Below are 25072 nucleotides of genomic sequence, written 5' to 3'. Positions count from 1 at the left end.
ATAACATATGGAACAATACCCAAAAATCAGGATTAAAATTCCAAATAAAAAAATGTTCTAAACATTTTTATAGCTCAAGACACATTGTCAAATTTCCTTCCAAAAGGATAGTTCCAATTTACAATACCACCACCATGCAAAGGAGTACCTATTTCACCATCTTCCCATAGGCAATGGACATAAACATCTTTAAAATACTTACTAATTTAGTAGGTCTTTATGACTTGCATTTGTTTGATTACCAGAGCAGGTTTAATTAGTTTTCCATGTGATTTATTAACTAATTATTGCTCTTCAACTGTGAACAACCTAATCATACCATGTGTGTACTCATTTACTGTAGGGTAATTTTTTTTGTTTTTTTTTTATGATCATGAATATTTATTTACTAAAGGGTTTTAAGGTCTCTCTTTGGTGGATAAGCTATCTTTATTTTAAAAGTATACCTATACCATATTTACTACAAACATGTATCTGGTCTGTTTGTGGCCTTGTTATTACAGATATAAAAAGGAAGATTTTTTCCTACTAATCTAGTTTCAGAAGTTATATTCTTTTTTATTTCAAAATATTTGATGCATGTGGTAGCGTGATTTACTTAAAGCGCTAATAAAGCTAATCATCGTATAAAAGCTAAACTAAAATGTTATGAAATGTGAGGTTTCAGAAACAAGATATTTCAAGCTTACCTCAGACCCCAATATCACAGATACTTAAAGATGGGAATAATGACTGTTGAATACTTTCTATACTTGAAACAAAGTGAAAAATTTGCTTTCAAATTAGCCAAGTGTAGATATTCAGAACTTAGGTTTACTTAATTTTTAGAAGTCTAAAACATCTAACAGTATGAAAAAATTTTTCAAAGCATAAAATTAAAATTCTTACTAAGTGTACAGCATGATCTATTTCTTCAGTAGTTACACCTGGTTTAATCATCCCAGCAGCAATGTCCAGTACTTCTCTGGCAAGCTGTAAAAGAGAAACACTTCATACATTCAAGAAGAAATCAAATAGAAATAGAAATAGAAATAGAAATCTGTACCCTTTGGACTAACTTAGATTTTGTAGGATATTAATAAGACGAACCTCACCTTGAATATTATAATCCTGAATTTTCATTTTACAACCATTTGTATGTATTTCTAACACTCATTAATAAATGTGTATGCATGTGTGTGTAAACATAGAAATAAAATTGGGCTAACTAGAAAATAGCTTAATAAGTACGTCTGACTGATTTCTATGTGAAAATGTACGTCCTAAGTAACCTAAACAATAATGAACTGATGAAGTTTGAGGCTTCTCACAATTCTACAATGGGGAAGGGAAGGGAGGGAAATAAAAGAATAGATGAATGATTTTCCTCAAAGAACCACAGAAAATAACTATTACATGTAGAATGGATAAACAACAAGGTCCTACTGTACAGCACAGGGAACTATATTCAATATCCTGGAATAAACCATAATGGAAAAGAATATAAAAAAGAATGTATGTATAACTGAGTCACTCTGCTGTACAGCAGAAATTAACACATTGTAAATCAACTATACTTCAAAAAAATAAATAAATTTAAAAATAAAGTAAATATGGCTAGTCACAGTTTTACTGTGTAATATTTGCTGCCTTTATAAATGAGCAAATCATTGACTTCATGTGTTATAACTACTTAAACATGTTCTATCCCATGGCGGGGAGAAAAAAACTCTTACCCTACAGACGAGCCGCATCCCTTCTATATCTTCAGATGAGAGTAACTTAATTTGAGAAGTACCTTTAAGAGCCTGCTCAGATTCAGACATTCCTGGTAAAGAAAATCAGTAAGTAAACCAAAGTGAACAAAAAGATGTAGTATATATTAGCATAATTATCCCCTTGATGATATAATAATAGGTCTCACTATTTCACACAATGGTATTTCATAATATGGGAGGGTCCAGGTCAGGTTTTCTGAAAAAATACTTTCAACATGAAATTTGCTAAACAAACTGAAAGAACAATTTTAAAGAACAAATTTCCAAGTCTATGAGAAATCATTCAAGATGAAGTACTTATTATTTGACAGGAAGTGTGTTAATAAGGTCAGTAAATGATTCACATTTGAATAGCACCATACAATCTATAACTGTTTTCATGATCATCATCTCATGAAGCAAGTATATTATCAACAACTGATAAATTAATTACACTCATTTATTTTTGAAACTGGAACCTAAGTCAGTGTTTTTTAAACGGCAGTTTGTGACTCTTTAGTGGCTATTAGTGGGCTATGACTAATATTTTTTTATAGTAAATAAATGGAATAGAAAATAATAGACTATATCATACAGGGTAAGTAAGTAAGCAAGTAAGTGCTGTTGTAAAATGTTTGACTGTTAATTTATACACACACACATATACACAGATCATGCTATAAAATACAGTTCTCTGGGTCATAGTCAAAAAAGTTTGAAAAATACCGCCCTAAGAATTTTCACTAATAAAATTAGCTTAATTGAAGTTATTCATACATTTAAAAGCATTAAAGCCAGTATAATTATTTCAAAATCTGACAAAAAGAATATAACCATAAACTACTCTTTTTATAAATGCTGATATAACAATACCACATAAAATATTATCAAACAGAATCCAAAAAACATAGTACACCATGACTTCAGTGAGATTCATATTGGAAAGGCAAGGATAGTTCAATATTAAACTATTAATATAACTCATCATAGCCATAGATTAAGGAATGAAAAATAAATGATCATCTAGAAAGATAATTCTGATAACATAGCCAGCTACCACTTTTACATGATAAATATAAATCTCAAGCCAAGAACCAACATCATGGAATGCCCACTATCAGCACTAGTATTTTTAGCACTGTTCTAGCTAAATAGAATAGAATAAAGTATTGTCTAGTGACAATACTAGCAGATGTATTAAACGAGAGAAAGAAACAAGACATATAAAATTAGAAAGAAAAGGACAAAATCCTTATCAATTTCAGATATGATTATATATCCCTAGAACAAGGGAATACCTGGTAAATGACTAGAAATAAGAATTCGGCAAGTTGGCAGATAAGAAAAATATATAAAAATCAATAACTTTCCCATATACAAACAAGCAAAAAATACAGAAGATACTATATTCACAAGAATAACTTAAAAAGATAAAGTATCCAGGAATAACTTAACATTAAAAGGCCTAATGAAGAAAAACATACCCTGTTCTTGGATAGGAAGACTCAATATTGTAAAGGTGTCAATTCTTCCAAAATTAGTCTATAAATTTAATACTATCCCAATAAAAAATGGCAACAGGACATTTTTGGGAACCAGACAAGCTGATTCTAAATTTCACATGGAAAAACAAACATGCAAGAATAGCCAGGAAAATTCTGAAAAAGAGGAAAGGCAGGGGCAACAAGGCCTATCAAGTATTAAAACATGATACAGCTGTAATAATTAAGAGTTTGGCAATGGCATACGATTAGACAGATGGGTTAATGAAACAGAACAGAATCCAAAAACCTAAAGATGTGAAGATTTAATATAGTGATACAGGTTGCGTTTTAAATCAGTAAGAAAAAGACTAATTTTTAAAAATAACTCGTGATGTGACAACCAGATATTCTGCTGGGAAAAAAATAAAGTTGCATCCCTACTTAACTCCTAAAGATAAATAAGTTTCATATGGACCAAAAATTATATCACACACACAAGAAGAGTAAAACCATAGAAATAGTAGAAGAAAACATGGGAAAATATTTTTATAATCTCTGAACACAAAAGGTCTTTCTAGGTCATAAAGCCATAGGCACCTTAAAAGAAAACACTGATAAATTTTACTACAGAAGAATGTTGAAAGTTTGTCATAAATGTAATGTTACAAAGACAAAAATGTAACTGCTTGATTGGGAGAAAACATTTTATAGTACATACATCAAGAGATTATTTTCCTTAATACAGAAAGAGCATTTATAAGTCAGTATGGAAAAAACCAAGTAATCTAACTGGGGGGAAAATAAGTCTAAGGATATGAATAGACAGTTCAAAAGGAAAAAAAATACAAATGATTTTTTAAAATAAAGAGATGCTCAACCTTACTCATAACTTAAAAATGCAAATTAAAAAAACTGCAAAATACCATTTTTCATCTTTCAAATTAGCACAGATCGCAAAACTTGATAACATGCTAAGCTGGGGAAGATACAGGAAAAGAGGACTTCCCAGGTGGCTCAGTGGTTAAAAATCCACCTGCCAACGCAGGAGATACGGGTTTGAGCCCTGGTCTGGGAAGATCCCACATGCCAGGGAGCAACTAAGCCCGTGTGCCACAACTACTGAGGCTGTGCTCTAAAGCCCGCAAGCCATAACTACTGAGCCCGCGTGCCACAACTACTGAAGCCCACGTGCCTAGAGCCTGTGCTCCGCAACAGGAGAAGCCACCGCAATGAGAAGCCCACACACTGCAAGGAAGAGTAGCCCCAGTTCACCGCAACTAGAGAAAGCCCGTGTGCAGCAACAAAGACCCAATGCAGCCAAAAATAAATTTATTTTAAAAGAAAAAAAGATACAGGGAAAGAGACTCTCATATGTTTTTATCTGGCAAAAAAATCTCTGAGATTCGTAATACCTCTCAAAAGTTTTAAAAATGCATGTATCCTGTGATCTAGCTATTTCACTTTAGGCAATTAACCTATAGAAATACTCTCAACATGTGAACAAATATGTGATTATAAGAACAGTTCCTGCAGTCAAATTGTTAGAAGTAAAAACCTGGAAATAATCTAAACATACATTATTAGGAGTCTGGTTTAATAAATTATAACATGTCCACATAATGGAATACTTCAGTCATTAAAAAGAAAGAAATGGTTTTATATGGGATAATATGGAATATTTACAACATAAAATATAACAGAGCAAGGTGAAAAGGTGTATATAGTTTGTTCGTTTCATGTATAATTGGGTGGGGGGGTGTTAATGCGTGTACACACAACAAATATCTCTGAAAAGTTCTACAAGAAATCATTAATAGTGATTACTTCTGGGGAAAAGTACTCACTTCACTGTGCAACATTTTATACTATTACAATTTACCTTATCTATGTAGTCTTTAAAAATACAATTTAAAACTATATTCAAGAATATTAAATACAGTGTAATGAAATTATACATCCTCAACAGTATTCTATCATTCAGACTCTTTTCCTTCAATTTACCTGAAATAGTGGAGTTTACCTAAATTTTCAAATTATATTCATAACGACTTAATACAGTTCCCTTTTTTTCTTTGAGAAAAAAGCAAAGGTAGCTTAGCTCAGTAGATTAAACCACATTCAACCATTTTTGACAAGCAAACTCAGTAATTTCACATAATCCAACTTTAGCCTATGTTGTAAAGTACCTATCTTCTCTGCATGTCTCACTATCATTAACCATAAAGGGAGAAGACAATAGAACCCACCTCAGGAGTGTTGAAAGTATTAAATGGAGTAATACATGTAAAGAGGTTGGCACAGTGCCTGACACACAGTTATGAAAAAATATCACTTATAGAATCATCAGCATCACCATTACTACTATTATCATCACCATTACTACTATTTCTATTACTGCTACAGTCCAGAGTCTTTAGTTAGGCATGCATTCAAGGCCTCCACCATCTGTTTTTACCTAAATGGATATTATTTAATTAAGGTTGGAGAACATGCTAAAATCAAAACTTTTTTTAAAATCTAGAATTTGATATAACAACACAAAATACAATATTACGTTGAATGTAGCCTTTAACAGCCACATAAACAATGTCTTGAGAATTGATTAGATTTCTAATGAGAGGAAAGAATCTTTAATTCTCTCAAATGTTCTAGTGTGCCTTGAAAAAACATATTTACATTTATTAGAAATCCAGCACTGAAAATTTTCTACTAAAAAAGCACTCTTTTCCTCTGTAGTAGCCATCAAGCCCACAAATTGAAATATGAAGAAACAGCATAGCAGAATTTACCTAAAGGGTGATCAGCATAATCTGGTCTTTGAATATAACTTGGCACTGGCCTTGTTGGCATCTGAAAAAAAACAAAGAGGTTAGATGGATCCGATTCAAACGTGAAAGTAACTTTCATTATTAAAATCTACTAACAAAGAAAATAAAAGTGGGGGAATAAACACCACACTACCAAACGTAAAATAGATAGCTAGTGGGAAGCAACCGCATAGCACAGGGAGATCAGCTCGGTGCTTTGTGACCACCTAGAGGGGTGGGACGGGGAGGGTGGGAGGGAGGGAGATGCAAGAGGGAAGAGATATGGGAACATATGTATATGTATAACTGATTACATATATGTATAACTGATTCACTTTTTTAAAGCAGAAACTAACACACCATTGTAAAGCAATTATACTCCAATAAAGATATTAAAAAAATAATAAAATAAAATAAAATAAAATAAAATAAATCAGGGGCCCCCAACACCTGGCCACAGACCCGTACTGCACAGCAGGAGGTGAGCAGTGAAGCTTCACCTGCCGCTCCCCATCACTCACAGAAGCGCCTGAACCACCCCCAGACCCCGCCCCGTGGAAAAACTGTCTTCCATGAAACCAGCCCCTGGTGCCAAAAAGGCTGGGGACCGCTGACTTAAATGAAAAAAAAAAGTTTTAAATGACATCTTAAATATCACAACGTATCTATTTTGTGAAGATCGAGCCTAGTGCTAATGCCACCCCCTTTCCCAGGATATGTAAGGAATGGGGAGAGTGACAGAAGCCATTAAAGATTTAAGATTACACGCAGACAAGGAAGGTACCTGTGTTGTTCCAAACAAATTGGTGAACCAAAATCAGTAACAAAATGATGCCTCAAAGTAAATGTACACCAGTATGTTCCTGGACACTACCTCTGGGAGCTACAATTAAACTTTCTTATAGTTTTGATATTTTTCCAAATTTTAAAAATTAAAGATGTATCTCTTTTATAAAAAGAAAACAACAGTAAAAAGAATTTAATTATTTGAGAATGACAAATAAATTTCAACTTCAGTCAATTCCTAGGTTAAGACTCTGAAGTCAGCCTGCCAAGAACACAGGAAGGAACAGGAGGGCAGAAAAGTCGTATCTAAATTAAGGTAGAAGTATATCACACTAAAACAATTTTAGAAAAGTAGTAATATACACTACCATTATGTTGGCCTAAAAAATATCTATTCTACCTCATTCTTTTTTAAATATTAAAGAATCCTTCATCTAAAAGTTTTCTACTTCATCCATGATTGCCAATTATCCCTACTAACTTCTAAATAATGTACCATAAAAGTTAACAAGCTAGAATGTAAACTTAATCCTGATCACATGATTCATAATTGGAATACAAATTATGAGTATCATTTTTAGGAAACTGAAAATTATGAAAACTGGTTTAAAAGAATGTTAAATTTTTGTTACCTTATTTACTCACCAGTGGATAATGTGGCCTGAGTTTACCAGTATATCGATAACCTGCCCACGGGTCAGTGTTGATATCACCTTCCACAGTCCAGGCAGACACAGATTCTCGCTTGGCCTTTTCATCTTCTGGGAGACGGATAGATGAACGAGAGAAAGAAACGCCTCAGTGGTCAAGCCACTGAGCAGCAGCATACTTTAACTATCACTATTTGAAAGCCAAGCCAAAGAGCCCAGGCACAAAATCCAGCAAACTTCTACCCTAACCTAAGTCACCAAAGCTGCTGCTTTCTTGCTATGTCCACAGCCCTATGACTCCTCAAAGATCTAAGTGTCTTGGGAGAAAAAGCCCAAACTAAACATATTCTCATTTTTTCCACAATGTTGAATAGGAACAGCTCATAGTTGAACTCCTTTTCTCGAGTAAATACTAAATGTATTCTCTCTGCAACGTCAATTTATAGGAAGCCTGTTTTTTGAAATACAAAATTTGAGCCTGGGGAGAACTTCCCAACTGAGAGCAGATATTACAAACGGATTCTGTGCTTTTATTAAAAGAACAGATTCTAAATAATCCCAAAGCAAATTTAAAGTAAAAAACAAAAACTTCTCACTTAGCTGATGAATGACTTTCAAGTCAACATTTTAAGTTGCTTAGAAAATTTTGTGAGTATCATTTGCCTTTTTTCAGGAAGGAGGTAACAGAAAGAAGTAGGTAATAGAAGGAAGTAGGAAAAGGCAAAGATACGGGGAGGGAACAATCAATCGAAAGTTACTGAAAATTCATTAGAAAAATTAAGAATCAAACACACACCTTACTACCAGGTTAGTTAATAATATATAATGTTGTATTTACTGAAATACACCTAAAAATCTTCACACAGAACCTACCCTCAATGGTATCTGAGCACATTAACTGCAGTTCTTATCCAAAAACCAAAATAAAACTACTAACCTAAGACTTTAAACAGCAGGAATTCAAATCCCTCCTACACCAAGTAGCAGCCTATACACCTCCCAATGCACGCCAGCGTTTTCCTGATTATTGTAATGTTTAAAAGGCAAGCTTCAAATAATTTTAGAAGTGTACAAGGAAAAAACTCCTCCCTTTAAGCAATCTATTTAAAATTGATTTTGGACAGATGGAATCATATCATCTTAAGCTAAAGAGGGATGGTGAAATGGGTGAAGGTGATCAAAAGGTACAAAATTCCAGTCATATGATAAATAAATCCTGGGGATATAAAGTACAGCATGGTGACTACAGTTATCAACAACCAGAAAAAGACAATCTAATCTCATTTTCTCATTTTATAGATGAGGAAACTGAGGCAAGATGGTTCACATGGGCACAGAAATGTGGAAATGCTGCTTCCCAGTCCAGTACTCTCTCCAAAGAGCATGTGGTCAACTTGGGATTGAAAGGCCCTTGAGGGGCAATTGAAAAGAATGCAAAAATACAACCAACCCATTCACATTATTTTGGAAGAAAATACAATTATAATATTACATATAAAGTAAAGGAATAGAGGGGACTTCCCTGGCAGTCCAGTGGTTAAGACTCTGAACTCCCAATCAGGGGGCATGGGTTTAAACCCTGGTCGGGGAACTAATTCCCTCATGCCACATGGCGCAGCCAAAAGAAAAAAAAGTAAAGGAATAGAAAAAGAGAAAGGAAAGCTCTACTACACTACTTAATTTTAGATATCTTTCTCCCCTATGAAGTTCAGGAAAGTTTTCCTATTGGCATTAACATTCACACGAAGCTGTTTCTCATTCCAGGACAGAAATGGACTCCATTCACTGCCACTAGGGTCAAACATTATAGAAAATAGTTTAAAATGCAGGCCAACTTACATCTGCTTTAGCTGTGATTGCATCAAGTGCTTCTGTCTGAATCATGAACTTCAAGAATAATTTTCACCAGAAACAGGACAGAACAGCAATCAAGATGCAGGCTTTTTGCTTTAACATACTCCAAGGGAGGGTGCAGGGAAAACGAAGGATGTAAAATTTTTCAAAGCTTTCTACTGATCTGGATTCTGAACCTTCCACAATCGATTTTCAAGAGAAATGAAAGCAGACCTCCAACAAATAATATAACCCAAAAGCTATCTAAATAAGAATGAAATATGGCAAGCTCTTTTCTAGTCTCTAGGTATAATTTACTTAGGGAAAGTTTCTCTTCCGAAGTAAGTTTTACTTAATGTAAACTATTTACGGATCAATTGATCTAAGCCCCTAAGTCCCAGACACATACGTAATAGAAACCTAATAAATATGAATTGGACTGGGGGTCGGTAACAAAATTGCATACTAACTGGTCTTTTTCAAATGACTGTGAAAGCATAGGACAGCATAAGCAAACATCTGTAAGCTGTCTTTCAAACATCACAATGCAACAGGGCCAGGTAAGCTGCAGGTGGTGTCAAAGAGTACCTGATATGTGCAAGATCAGGTACCAAGTACAGCACACCTTTCTTTCTTTCCTCTTTAAAAGGTTCTGTGCAGGTGGCCTCAGCTGCCACCAAAGAACTGCCCATATCTAAGCTTTGCCTGGAAGAGAATTTTCTGATCACAATCCTGACTCAGTTCTCCCAGAGATGATTATTAAATGGCTACTGAGCACTTACTATGCACTGTACATAATACACCAAGCACTTTACATAGATTTGTTTATTTAACACTCACAATAAATGCATGATTTCAGCAGTTTGGAGGTGAGGCTTAGAGTAATCCGTGCTCACAAAGCTTGGTGGAACCAGTTCTGAAATATTATCTAATACCTTCCCTCCGCAATCCAAAACTCAAGCACACTAATTTGCAAGGGTAGAAGAGTAGAATAAAAAGTATTATTTAGAGGTGTTTTTTTTTTTTTGGCCGCGCTGCGCAGCTTGTAGGATCTCAGTTCCCCGACCAGGGACTGAACCCGGGCCACGGCAGTGAAAGAGCCAAGTCCTAACCACTGGACCGCCAGGAAATCCCACAGAGGTTTTTCTTTTGTGTGTTTTTTTTTTAAACGAGTTTTTATATCATATCTTTGGCTATTCAAAAGATACTTGTCAACCATGTCCACGTTTTACTTCAGGAAAATGGGAGGCAAAGAAACACACTGAGTATATCAGTGGTGAGTGTAAAAAGTGTAAAATAATAGAGTATTGAGATGTGAAGTGCTACAACTTTTACAGATCAGACAGACTAAAGGCAAATGGTACTGTGTAAACTCTGGCAGGAGATATGTGTAAGAAATATGCACCCAAGCATCAGGATTACATGCATTTAAGGGCTTTACAACCTAACTGGTCTTCTTTACTATGACACATAAAAAGTAAATTCTGCTCTTGAGTCATTTAACTCACACTTGAAATATTCCTAAGGTCTGATTAGCTTCTGCAACCAAGAAAACTCCAGGTCCAAATGATTTCACTGGTGAATTCTACCAAACATTTACAGAAGAAATCATACCAATTCTACACAACCTCTTCCAGAAAATAGAAGCGGAGGAAATGTTTCCCATTCTATGAATCCAGGATTACTCTAATGCCAGATCCAGTCAAAGATATTAAAAGCAAATTACAGACCAATATCCCTCATGAACATAAATATAAATCAATCATCTTTAATTAGAGATCAGTGCACATGAACTGTTTGCTACATTATTTCACTATTACTTCTTGGAATGAGGTGCTATCTTTGAAGATGCCCTGGCTCCTTCCCAGCCCAACATTCTTTTCCCCTAATCCCTTTCTCAATACTCTTCTTAGCCCTGGAGATCACCCTTCCCCACACCATTCCCTCCTCTAGGACTGTCATCCACAATGGCAGGTGGGGTCAATTTATTAGGGTGTGAAAGACACAGGGCTGGCAGCTGAGGGCTGACTCTACCCAACACAGCCCGAAGTGATCCAGACTATTAGGCTCACCCACTGAAGAAACCATCCCCTGAGATCCAAGAGGGCGCAGTCTGAAACATGGCAACACACCAAACTCTAGAGGTGTAAGTAAAACACAAACCGTCTTAGTCCAGTGCAGGAACAACTACTTAGGGAACACCGGCTGTTTAATTCTCTTGCGGTGTAAGTCATAATGAAATAGCTCTAGCCTAGAAACCCAATATTGAAGAAACAAGCACACTTCAATGAGGTGGCAAACACTTGGAGTAGAGACCCATTCTTTCTTTCTTTCTTTCTTTATGGCTGCATTGGGTCTCCGCTGCCGCACGCGGGCTTTCTCTAGTCGCCGCGAGGGGGGGCTACTCTTCGTTGCGGTGCACGGGTTTCTCATTGCAGTGGCTTCTCTTGTTGCGGAGCACGGGCTCTAGGCACACAGGCTTCAGTAGTTGTGGCACGTGGGCTCAGCAGTTGTGGCTTGCGGGCTCTAGAGCACAGGCTCAGTAGTTGTGGTTCACGAGCTTAGTTGCTCCGTGGCACATGGGATGTTCCTGGACCAGGGCTCGAACCCGTGTCCCCTGCATTGGCAGGCGGATTCTTAACCACTGCGCCTCCAGGGAAGCCCCAAGTTCTTTTAGTAACATACTCTTTCACCTCAATCCTTCAGTTCCCTGTGCTTTTAAGTTCCTGAATATAAAATGTTAATAATTGGCTCAAAGAGCTCTAAAAATACCTAACACATTTGATATACAGTATTTAAAGTATAAGTGAATAAAATAAAATGGCATGTTTAAACCTATCTCTATACTTTGGAGGTAGCAAAGCCTGTCATTTATGCTTTTTAAATTCATTTATTTACATCATTTTTCCTCATCTCTAACCACATTTCCTCCCACAATAGCCTAGCATTTCCATTAAATGTAGACTTCACTTTATACAACCACAGAATATATGTCTTTTTAAATTTTTATTTCCTTTTCCTTCAAATGGTGGTCCAACTGACCTCAATGAGATTTTTAAGGTATATACACATATAAAACAATCTACCAAACTTTATTAAATCAGCAAATTGCTTAAAAATATAAAGTAGACGAACTAAAAATACCAAGATCAGTAAGTTGAAAGAAAACCTTATACCAAGAACCACGTACTATCTGCCAATCCACCCATAAGGAAGGCAGTGCTATAAGAAAAAAAGCCCTTGTCAATTTTCAAGTAATTGTGACGAGTTGTCGTGAGCTAGCCACGCTAACGGCTTGAATTTATAGGATGAGTCGCCAATGCAGGAAAGGCCATTCGAATCAGCAATAGATCAGTGTGGTTGACAGCAATAGCTAAAAAGCAGCCAATAGTTTCACTCTGTGGTGTCTCAAAAAGGAACTTCAAAAAGGAAAATTAAACATTAGACTGTAAGTAATAACATTAAAACACCAAAAAAACAAAGCGCTATAATTTTGAGTTAGACAAAGCAGCTGAAATTGAAACTAAACAAGAACAAAAGCGATTTGATTAAATGAAGCCAGATAGCTCGTGCGCCCCTGCCTACAGCACACAAACGCTTCTAGCAAAGGAAAGAGGGTGCCAGACGCCAAAAGTTTAGGACGTCCTCTGGTATTGCTCAAGCCAGAGCCCACTCGTGGCAGCCACCTCCTGTTTCCATGTTACATATGTGAAACGAGATTAACACAGATATTAGTCACGTTTTATTTAAATGATTACATACCACAAAGAACAAGAAATGTCCTAATTCTAGCTTTTGGGATTATACTGTCAGAACATTCAAATCTACGCTTTCAGAGCTGGAAGAATTCTTGTCTTCTGCACAAAGCCACTGCTAAGAAAAATGGTATAGAGATGTGTGACTTTACTTACTTGCTTTCTTATGTAGTAACTTGTGAGTAGCCCAGCTTCCTTTAAAACATTCCTAAAAGGAACAAACATGAAAATTAGTGTCAGGCTTTCCTTTGCTTTTTTTCTTTTTAAATAAATTTATTTATTTTATTTATTTATTTTTGGCTGTGCTGGGTCTTCATTGCTGCACACGGACTTTCTCTAGTTGCGGTGAGCGGGGGCTACTCTTCATGGCAGTGTGTGGGCTTCTCATTGCGGTGGCTTCTCTCATTGTGGAGCATGGGCTTCAGTAGTTGCGGCACGCGGGCTCAGTAGTTGTGGTTCACAGGCTCTAGAGCACAGGCTCAGTACTTCTGGCGCACGGGCTTACTTGCTCCGCGGCATGTGGTATCTTCCCGGACTAGGGATCGAACCCGTGTCCCCTGCATTGGAAGGCAGATACTCAACCACTGCGTCACCAGGGAAGCCCCCAGGCTTTCCTTAATTAGAAATATTTTAAAGAACATTATATATAAGAAATAGTTACTGGAAACTTTATTTGCGAAAATCAACATCTGTAACTTCACTACATTAAATATTTGGAAGAGCTTAAAAATGATAATGCCTATTCTAAAACTCATTTCATAAAGCAACCTAATGGATTAGAGACCTAAACGTAAGACCAGACACTATAAAACTCTTAGAGGAAAACACAGGAAGAACACTCTTTGACATAAATCACAGCAAGATCTTTTTTGATCCACCTCCTCGAGTAATGGAAATAAAAACAAAAATAAACAAATGGGACCTAAAGAAACTTAAAAGCTTTTGCAAAGCAAAGGAAACTACAGACAAGATGAAAAGATAACCCTCAGAATGGGAGAAAATATTTGCAAATGAATCAACAGACATAGGATTAATCTCCAAAATATATAAACAGCTCATGCAGCTCAATACTAAAAAAAAACCAACCCAATCAAAAAATGGTCAGAAGACCTAAAGAGACACTTCTCCAAAGAAGCCATACAGATGGCCAAGAAGCACATGAAAAGATGCTCAACATCACTAATTATTAGAGAAATGCAAATCAAAACTACAATGAGGTATCACCTCACACCAGTTAGAACGGGCATCATCAGAAAATCTACAAACAACAAATGCTGGAGAGGGTGTGGAGAAAAGGGAACTCTCTTGCACTGTTGGTGGGAATGTAAATTGATACAGCCACTATGGAGAACAGTATGGAGGTTCCTTAAAAAACTAAAAATAGAATTACCATATGACCCAGCAATCCCACTACTGGGCATATACCCTGAGAAAAACCATAATTCAAAAAGACACATGCACCACAATGTTCATTGCAGCACTATTTACAATAGCCAGGTCATGGAAGCAACCTAAATGCCCATCGACAGACGAATGGATAAAGAAGATGTGGTACATATGCACAATGGAATATTACTCAGCCATAAAAAGGAACGAAATTGCATCATTTGTAGAGACGTGGATGGATCTAGAGACTGTCATACAGAGTGAAGTAAGTCAGAAAGAGAAAAACAAGTATCATATATTAACACATATATGTGGAACCTAGAAAAATGGAACAGATGAACCGGTGTGCAGGGCAGAAATTGAGACAAAGATGTAGAGAACAAACGTATGGACACCAAGGCGGGTAAGTGGTGGGTGTTGGGGGGTGGTGGTGTGATGAATTGGGAGACTGGGATTCACATATATTCACTAATATGTATAAAATAGATAACTAATAAGAACCTGCTGTATAAAAAAATAAAATTAAATTTAAAAAAAAATAAAATAAAATAAAGCAACCTAAACTTCAGATTACATACTTCAAATAAGCCAAAAAACATCAGTCAATATTGTAAACAGTAGCCATAGTTATATTTCAATTTTATGTCATCAAATTATTTTGAAGTATTTGAAAAGAACTCTGAACCAATGAAGTAGTCATACACTGGGGGAAATAAAAATAAGGAAAATTTTGCAGATTCTTCCATGATTTATAGTAGTTTCACTCCCAGTTAGTCATATCCACTTTCTTTACTATGTGCTGACAGCCCTACTAGACTAGGCTGTAAGCTCCATGAGGGAAGTGACTATGTCAAGTTTACCACTATATCTCCAGAGCCAAGCAGAGCGCCTGGCACATGGAGGAGTTTCAGTGAACACCTGCATATTGATCAGAATGGATAAATAAATAACTAGAAAGACTAGACTTATTAGTTGGGAAAACATGTTCGTGTGACATAGTTCAGACACCAGTAAGTAGTACTGAATTGGGAAAATGAATTCAAGTAGTAAATTGAATTCAAGTAATGAACTCAAGTAATAAATTAGAAAAATGAATTCAACCAGACATAGATTTTATTTATGCTTTGATTTTTATAGCCTTTCCTTCAAAGAATTTAAAATTACTCAAATAAATCATTACAAATACTAAGAAATTTCACAAATTCCTACAAACGTTTTGAGTTTGCAAACACACACAAAAAAATCCAGGAATAAGAGGAAAGCTAAGGAAAAAATAGAAGGAGAAAAAAAAATCCCTAGGACTATGTAGTAATCAAGACCCATTACACCAGTGATGCTAAAAGCTGCTTTCCCTAGAGATTTACCCAACAGCCTCGGAAAGTCTGGTTTCTCCCTCCAGGGCCAGACCTTCACTACTTCCCCTTCACTCCCCTCGCATCTTCCACAACCAGCAGCAGTTGAGTCAAAAATCCCAGATTAACCCATTACCTCCTACTACAACCTACAACCTCAATAGACTTCAACTGTATAAAAAGGTATATGCAACATTAAAGACTTCTCCAGTTTTGAAGCTGAAACCGAGCTCAGTCTTTTGGGGAGGATGGGAGATATAGGAGGCAGAATAATGGTGCCTAAAGACGTCCGTGTCCTAATCCTCAAAACCTGTGAATATGTTAGTTTACAACTAAGGTAAAGGGGAATGTAAGCTGTTAATCAGCTGACTTTGAGAATGGGGAGACTACACTGTTTACCCAGATGGGACTAATGTGATCACAGGGTCCTTAAGAGGTGGAAGAGGGAGGCAGAAGGAGTCAGAGAAAGATGTAATGATGGAAGCATGGCCACAGAGATGTTACATTACTGGCTATGAAGACAGAGGAGGGGAGCCACCAGCCAAGAGATGCAAGGAGCCTCTAGAAACTGAAAAGAGCAAATAACAGATTCTCCTAGAGTCTCCAGAAAGGAATGCCAACCTGCCAACACCTGCTTTTAGCCCTGTGTCAGACATACTGAACTGCAAGATAACAAATCTGTGTTGTTTTAAGCCACCAAGTTTGTTGTAATTTGTTTTGGCAGCTAAAGAAAACTAATACAGGAAGGAAACTAGAGTTACCCCTATCTGTTGTCACTACAAAAACCACTCACAACTGGCACAAAAATCAATTCCTCCCCACCATGGAGTTATAGGAAATTAGTAGAAAAACAAATATTTTTCTATGATTTTACCACAAAAAAGGATTATTAAGATTAATCGAAAAGTCCCAAGAACTAAAAAGGAATAAATTATTTCTTCAGTATTAACCTATTACATCAGGGGTCGCCAACCCTCGGGCCACGGACCGGTACCGGTCTGTGGCCTGTTAGGAACCAGGCCGCACAGCAGGAGGTGAGCAAGGGAAGCTTCATCTGTATTAACAGCCGCTCCCCATTGCTCACATTACCACCTGAGCTCCGCCTCCTGTCAGATCAGCAGCATTAGATTCTCACAGGAGCGTGAACACTACTGTGAACTGTGCATGCGAGGGATCTAGGCTGTGCGCTCCTCATGAGAATCTGATGCCTGATGATCTGAGGTGGAGCTGAGGAGGTGAGGCTAGCGCTGGGGAGCGGCTGCAAATACAGATTATCATTAGCAGAGAGGTCTGGCTGCACAGAGACCATCATCAATCAGCTGCTTGCAGACTCATCAAAACCCTATCAGTGAGTGGCAAGTGAAAATGAGCTCAGGGCTCCCACTGATTCTGCATTACGGTGAGTTGCATAATTATTTCATTATATGTTACAATGTAATAATAATAGAAATAAAGTGCACAATAAATGTAATGCACTTGAATCATCCCGAAACCACCCCCCCCCAACCCTGGTCCATGGAAAAATTGTCTTCCACGAAAGCAGCCCCTGGTGCCAAAAAGGCTGGGGACCGCTGCTCTACATAAGAAAGGAGAACTCAATGTTGAATTACAATAGGAAGACAACCATAGTAAAAACCGTAAATTATCATTTGCTAAATATATGTGCACTATACACCTATATCTCATTTCATCCTCACGAAAACCCTGCGAGGCAGATGGCACTGTCCCCATTTTACAAATGATAAAACTGAAGCACAGATAAACTAGGTAATCTTGTCTATCACATAACAGAACCGTACCTGGCAGAAGAGGACTCAAAACCAGGATTACCTGACTACAGGTCATGCTTTCTCACTGACTGTTTTACAGTGTGTGAATGGGCGGGGCGGGGCGGGGCGGGGGAGGGGAGGGGTGGTTTGCGCATACTCAATTCAAAGCACTGATTTAGCACCAAACCTGGAACTAGAAAACACAGGTGTGATTAAGCTGTACCATGTATTAGCTATACCATTACAAGCTCTAAAATTTTACCTTTAAGTCTAGGAAAGGATGATACTTACTACCAGTTTAATGGATCCTCAGTTGCTCCACCTATAAAGTGGGTTGATTTTCTCCAGGAGAAGATCACATACCAGATTAAAGGAGATAATGCAACTAACATATATAAAAATAGTTAAAGTGTCTAGCACATAGCAAGTATCAATGTATGACATCTTAGTGCTTACCACCATACCCAGCATTAAGCAGGTTTTCTCCACAACCGTTAGGGAAGAAACAAAGATAATGTGATCATATACACAAAAGCCTTCTAGGGGATTCCCTGGTGGTCCAGTGGTTAGGTCTCCACGCCTTTTCACTGCCGAGGGCCTGGGTTCATCCCTGGTTAGGGAACTAAGATCCCACATGCCGCACAGTGCAGCCAAAAAAAAAAAAAAGCCTTGTAGCTGTAGAAGGAAATGTGAACTGCTTTCATCACTTTCCAGGACAGACTGCAAGCTGCCTGCTTCATAGCCATCCTCCCCTTTCCTCAACAGCCAAAGAACCCTGCTAGAGTGGAGGTGTGGGAACACTGCTAAAAACATTCCCAGCCTCCCTGAAGCTGCAGGTGGACACGTGACCCAGTCTGGCCAACCAAGTGTAAGCCCAGTTGTTGGGTGGGGCTTCTGCAAAGCTTCTGAGAAAAGAAACACCTATCTTTTACTCTTTGCCCTTTCCCCTCTTCAAACCCGGAGATGTTGCTTGAAGTGAAGTAGCAGTGCTGTGCCTGAAAAACGACAGGCACACCCCAAGCAGCCTGGGTCCCTAATGACTTTGTGGGGCTGCTGTTCCAAGTCTCAACACATGCACCTCCAGACCCCTCATCATAGTAGAAAAACAATAACAGAGACGTCAGTAAAAAACTCCACAACTTTAGTTTTGGTGGATATACTGGTTAGAAATTGCATTGGATTATGAGGTACGAAAACTCAAAGAACAGTGGGATAAACAATCACTCACCTGTTTAATAAAAGACAAAAAGGAGGCTGGAAGAGTGATGGGTGAAAGCAGCAATAATAAAATCCCTGGAACCCGTAAAGTGTTACCTTATTCGGGAAAGGGGTTGCTGCATATGTGATTAAATTAAGGATTTTATGATAGGGAAATTATCCTGGATTATGCAAGTTGGCCCTAAATGCCATCATCACGAGTGTCCTTGTAAGAAGGAGGAAGAGGGGGGGTTCACACACAGAGAAAAGGAAAACGTAATGTGCCTAGGAGGGCAGAGATCAGAGTGATGCGGTAGAGCCCCTGGAGGGAGCGTGGCCCTGCCAGCACCTTGATTTAAGTTCAATGAAACTGATTTTGGACCTCTGGCCTCCAGAACTAAAAGAGGATAAATGTCTGTTGATTTAAGCCACTCAGTTTGGGGGATTTGTTACAGCAGCCACAGGAAACTAATACAGTGACTAACAAGACATCAGGGCACACACTAAAACAGGGTGAGGGACTAACTACCGTCTTTCTGAAGCTTTTTCCACTTACATGTACTTATTTATGGACTCAACTCCCAATTATCCACGGTAATTTTTAAATGGGGCAAGCAAAGGCACATGACGTTACTTTAAGAAACCTAACTTCAGTCAGCAATTTCAACCTCTTCTCTTCCTTCCCTCTCCAAACTATTCCTCCTCATAGACATGACTGGCAAAAGTGACGAGACAGACTGGAGCTTCTTGTTTTCCTTCTTCCAGTCTAGCCTTCAGCAGAGATGCTTATGGTAGTAAGACTGTCAGCAAGGAAAAGGTCAGGGATGGAAGGAAGGGAGTGAAGGGAGAAGTTCAGGGCAGGTCCTAGGACCGCAGTCTGAGTCCACCAAGCCCAGAGGCAAAAATCCCACCATGGCAGCACGGTAGGCATGCTACTGCCATCCTTCACTTCCAGGCCTTAACTCCAATGTTTCCTTAACACCAGGCCAACCATCTGCATACCAACTATGCTTGGTACAATTTTCAATCCATTTTCATTATGCCAGCTTAGAATAAAGCAACTGAATGTCTGCCCAATGAGAACGAAGTATGGCTAAAGTGGCTTACATGTCTCCTAGGTATTGATACAGCCAATACTACAGCAATACTGTGAATAGTCTTCCCTGAAAAAATTAAAGATTCCAGCTAAATAAACCCCTTTAAAGAACTTAAGATATAACTGAATCAGGATCCAAAAAAAAAAAAAATCAATAGGTAATTTGAAAAGGAAAACACAGTTTGAAAACTAGAATAAATTTACAATTTTCTAGAAGATGAAATTTGCCAAGCAGCCAATTTCCCACCCAACAGCAACTCTACTCTGTCTTATATCTTATGTAAAATTGATAGAGATTTTTTAAATGCTACTATGTTAATATATCCCAACACAAATAACCATTTTTAAAATGAATTTTATCTTCTACAGACAATGTAATAATTTTAAATTCTTGCTCAGGGCCATATATAATATCTTGTATGTCCAAATATTCAAATGCAGACTGGAAAGTGAGTATCTTTCATGTTTAATGATACCATCTAGGCTTGAGTATACATTTCACTGTATCAATTCCTATAGTACAATACTTAACATTTTCAGACCACTGAAGCCTTTGAGAATCTTGGGAAAGCAATCATTCCCCGCCACAGAAAAAAATTATATCCATGCACATATAAAATACAGAGTGCCATGTGGTTGTAACGTGAACTCTGTACTTGTATGTATGAATGAATGAATGAACAGACTTGTAAGCACATGTTTATATGCACATAGGTGCTGGGCATTCAGCAGTGAACAATATAGGCCTATTCTAGACAAATATTACATGGCTAATCACACAATTTACTACATAGTTTAAGTCATAAGGGCTAAACAGAAAAAATACACAGTGCTGTGACAAGAGGTAGAAGACAAGAGCTAAAGACAGAGGCAGAGATCAGAGCCTGTTAAAAATTCTGGTCTATTCTAATGACAACAGAAAAAGCCATTAAAGGGTTTTAAATGAAGGAACAACCTGATGAAGACCTGAGTTTACAGCATCCCTGATCTCCATCCACAAACCCAAAATTAAAACTTTAATACACAGAATGGTCCTGAAGAACTCCATAAAACTGATTTTTAATACAGACAGTCCTTGCTTTGCATAGTAGTAAACAACCATACAAGCTGTAACTGTAAAAAGCAAACTTCATAATCAACAGGGAAAATCACAATTGTTCCATGACCTTTAAAACTTTTTATCAAAATATTAAAAATTCTCTTGGGCTTTCCTGGTGACACAGTGGTTAAGAATCCGCCTGTCAACACAGGGGACATGGGTTCGATCCCTGGTCCGGGAAGATCCCACATGCCACGGAGCAATTAAGCCCATGTGCCACAACTACTGAGCCTGAGGTCTAGAGCCCGCGAGCCACAACTACTGAGCCCACGTGCCACAACTACTGAAGCCCGCACGCGTAGAGCCCGTGCTCTGCAACAAGAGAAGCCACTGCAGTGAGAAGCCCGTGCACCGCAACGAAGAGTAGCCCCCGCTCGTTGCAACTAGAGAAGCCTGTGCACAGCAACGAAGACCCAACACAGTCATAAATAAATAAATAAATAAATAAATAAATAAATAAATAAATAAATAAATAATTGAACAAGATGTTTTAAAAAATTCTCGTACTGTAGGTTATAAATATACAGGAAACTGAAAAAGTAAAACTAATATTTGTTTAGTATACTGTAATTTAAAACATTAGATATATTGAAAATTAGAGTATTTTATTTCTTTATTTAAAAACTTATCAAGACTAATTTGAACACGTGTGCCTTCTTCCCACTGTATAACTCAGTAAACAGAGTGAATATCATTGTTATGCTTGGCAGATTGTCATACGCCTTTTTAGGTTTAAAACAGCTTCCAAATTTTATCCTTTGCACTCTCAATACCTCTGAGAGTTCTTTTAATGTAAAGTTTTTTATTGGTGTCACTTCCCCTGAGACACTATCATTCTTTTCATCACAACCATTTTCCTCATTTATGTCAACAAGTCTGTCCGACTTCCTCTGGCTGCACATCTATAGAGTCTCTAGAAAGGTGGGCAATGTCAACACTCCCCTGGGTCAGCTGTTTCTTCCACAACTCCATTTATGTTCCATTTAGATTTCACTTCCAGCATTAACACTTAGCACTTCTTTGTTGCACTTCCATCTTTGTTAGCCAATTCCTTCTTTCAATGATCCATTTTTGTAAAATGTCACATAAGTTTATCATTGGGAAACAAGAAAGCTAGGCAACTACAGGCTCTGCTGTCTGCAAGAGAACCGAGTGACAGATGCACAGGGACCAATTGCTGACAGGCTTTGAAAGAAGTGGAGGGACTGGTCACTCACTGATCAAGACGCACAGTTGTGATTTACGCAGTGATCTGAGGACTGAAGAGCTAGCAGTGAAGTCTTATGTACTTCATGTCATTACTCATGTTGTTGGGAGACTGGTTTTAACTACTCTGTGGTAACTAGATTCATGCATATCAAAATTGCAAAATAAGATCTGCCTTTATATAGTTGGCAACCTGATACAACCTATTTATAAAACTTTTCTAAATAGGTTATGTGAACAAAATACTTTTGCCTCACCCAGCATCCTTTTTTACCCTCACAGAAGCTGACACGTATTTCCTTAAATAAAATAACATCTCTATCCCAACTGATTCATTTAGAGAACACAGAAGTTTACACACCAATTTAAATCAAGAAAGAGAGGGGGAAGAACGAACCATCAGAGAGGAGAGATAAAAGAAGCACTTAAAATGTTAAAGAAAATTAGTATTTTCACCTAATTTTTTTAACACTACAAAAAAATCCATTGCCTACTTACTACTAAGGATAATTCATAATTCATAAAGGGTTTACAGGTAGGGACAACTCAAAACTCACATGATTTTCTAAATTAAGTTTAGGGCAGCAGCTAAAATCATGGACTTTGAAGTCAGACAGACTTGTCCCATAGCTTGATCATTTATTAGCTGTAAGGGGAAAAAAATCTTAATATCTCTACGTTCCACTTTCCTCAACTGAAATGTAGGGGAAACTGTGTAAAAATGTGTGGCCAATAACAGTTTTATCAATTTTATTTTATTTTTATAAATTTATTTATTTTTGGCTGCGTTGGGTCTCAGTTGCTGCGCGCGGAGCTTTCTCTAGTTGTGGCGAGCGGGGGCTACTCTTCGTTGCGGTGTGCAGGCTTCTCATTGCGGTGGCTTCTCTTGTTGTGGAGCATGGGCTCTACGTGCACGGGCTTCAGTAGTTGTGGCTCGCAGGCTCAGTAGTTGTGGTTCACGGGCTCTAGAGCACAGGCTCGGTAGTTGCGGTGCATGGGCTTAGTTGCTCCGTGGCATGTGAGATCTTCCCAGACCAGGGATCAAACCCATGTCCCCTGCATTGGCAGGCGGATTCTTAACCACTGCGCCACCAGGGAAGTCCCTCAATCTTATTATTTTTAAAAGCAATTTAAACTTGAAATTTGAAAAGATGATGCACCTGTATATTTTTAACATGTCTGTGTCAACCCTGCCCTGAATTCTTAGCTTATGAAAACTTATGGCAATTAGGCAGCTAGTGATGACTGTGGCCTTTGTAGCTAACCAGCATCACTGTCCACGGAACCTGCGCATTGGGGAAGGGGATGCAAGAGTCGGGAAGAGGGACTTCCCTGGTGGCACAGTGGTTAAGCATCTGCCTGCCAGTGCAGGGGACACAGGTTCGACCCCTGGTCCGGGAAGATCCCACACATGCCTCAGAGTAACTAAGCCCGTGCACACCACAACTACTGAGCCCGCATGCTGCAACTACTGAAGCCCGCGCACCTATAGCCCATGCCCTGCAACAAAAGAAGCCACCTCAATGAAAAGCCCGTGCACCGCAACGAAGAGTAGCCCCTGCTCGCCGCAACTAGAGAAAGCCCACGCGCAGCAACGAAGACCCAAGGCAGCCAAAAATAAATAAAATTAAAAAAAAAAAAAGAGTCGGGAAGAACCTTAGGTTTGAACAGGCTCTCCAGCTAACACAGAGACCATCACAGAGAACAGCCTGCCAGCTCAAGGTGTGTGAGCACAACTTGTGACTAATCTTTGGCAGAATTCTAAGCTATTCAGACACAAAAGCAAACCTTAGGAAGCCAGGTTTTAGGGTTGTTTTTTTTTTAATTTTTTTTTAAATTTTATTTATTTATTTATTTATTTATTTTTGACTGTGTTGGGTCTTCGTTTCTGTGCGAGGGCTTTCTCTAGTTGTGGCAAGCGGGGGCCACTCTTCATCGCGGTGCGCGGGACTCTCACTGTCGCGGCCTCTCTTGTTGCGGAGCACAGGCTCCAGACGCACAGGCTCAGTAGTTGTGGCTCACGGGCCTAGTTGCTGCGCGGCATGTGGGATCTTCCCAGACCAGGGCTCGAACCCGTGTCCCCTGCATTGGCAGGCAGATTATCAACCACTGCGCCACCAGGGAAGCCCCTTTTTTAATTTTTTAAATTAAAGAAACATTGAGCAGAGACATCAGTAGCCACTGTAAAGGAGACAAAAGTCAGAGGTTCACAGATTTAGTCCAACTTCAAAACCCAGACAGAACGTATGGCACAGGTATTTGAGGAAGCACTGAGCTGGTGATGAGTTTACCATCCTCCCCCACCAAAATCACCGGGGGCAACGTGGAAGGGACCACCGGGCCACAAACACAGAGCGGTCCAGAAGCCCTCTAATTCTGGCTCAAGGAACAGGAAAGGGAACTCCTAGTGCTCAGAATACAGTCCACCTTCTTTTCTCGTTTCTGTCTTCTCACACGCCAAACCCCAAGTGATCCTGAGGCGACCCACAACGTGAGCTCACAGGAGTCAAAGTTCTGAGGAAGAGGCATCTCCTCTCTGATCAGTGAAGCTATGGTCCAGCGAGCGAGGGTGGGGCTGAACCCCATTATTTTCTTCTCTCTGTGTCCTCCTGTCATTTGGCCCAGACAAGGCACAGTCATGAAGTATGCAGCAAAGCAGGTAACTAAAACCCCAGCTTTCTGGCCAGAGGACCAAAAATGAGAATTCCCAAGGAACCGGAAAGTATCAGGAAGGAGCTCCAGAAAGTGACCCCATAAAGCTGTTCATAATACAATACTGATGTGTGTGAGAACAGAATAGAGAGGCCATCCTGTCCAGGTCTCAGGGACAGATCTGAATGGCACTGCTAGGTTTTGAAAACTGAACTGACGCTGGACCCAAAGAAGGCATGTTAGAACTTGCAGGCTGACTCTAAC

General features: G+C 38.5%; 1 protein-coding gene across 2 annotated transcripts in view; it reads right to left on the bottom strand.

Moving 5' to 3' along the window:
- METAP1 (methionyl aminopeptidase 1) overlaps positions 1 to 25072 on the bottom strand; it is a 69890-nt gene that overhangs the window by 18451 nt on the left and 26367 nt on the right. The window contains exons 2-7 of one of the 2 annotated variants that reach the window (XM_057547070.1): positions 13383 to 13608; positions 13208 to 13259; positions 7459 to 7574; positions 6010 to 6070; positions 1716 to 1807; positions 889 to 972 (exon numbers count right to left, since the gene is read on the bottom strand). In XM_057547070.1, coding sequence (XP_057403053.1) covers positions 889 to 972; positions 1716 to 1807; positions 6010 to 6070; positions 7459 to 7574; positions 13208 to 13259; positions 13383 to 13457 — 480 coding nt within the window. In that variant the 5' untranslated portion in view covers positions 13458 to 13608. The remainder of the gene's footprint in view (positions 1 to 888; positions 973 to 1715; positions 1808 to 6009; positions 6071 to 7458; positions 7575 to 13207; positions 13260 to 13382; positions 13609 to 25072) is intronic. The other variant, XM_057547069.1, reaches the window with a different exon arrangement.

This window comes from Balaenoptera acutorostrata, chromosome 5 (assembly GCF_949987535.1).
Source record: "Balaenoptera acutorostrata chromosome 5, mBalAcu1.1, whole genome shotgun sequence".
NCBI lineage: Eukaryota > Metazoa > Chordata > Mammalia > Artiodactyla > Balaenopteridae > Balaenoptera > Balaenoptera acutorostrata.
Note: the sequence above shows the minus strand (reverse complement) of the source record. Positions and strands in the feature narration are given on the sequence as shown.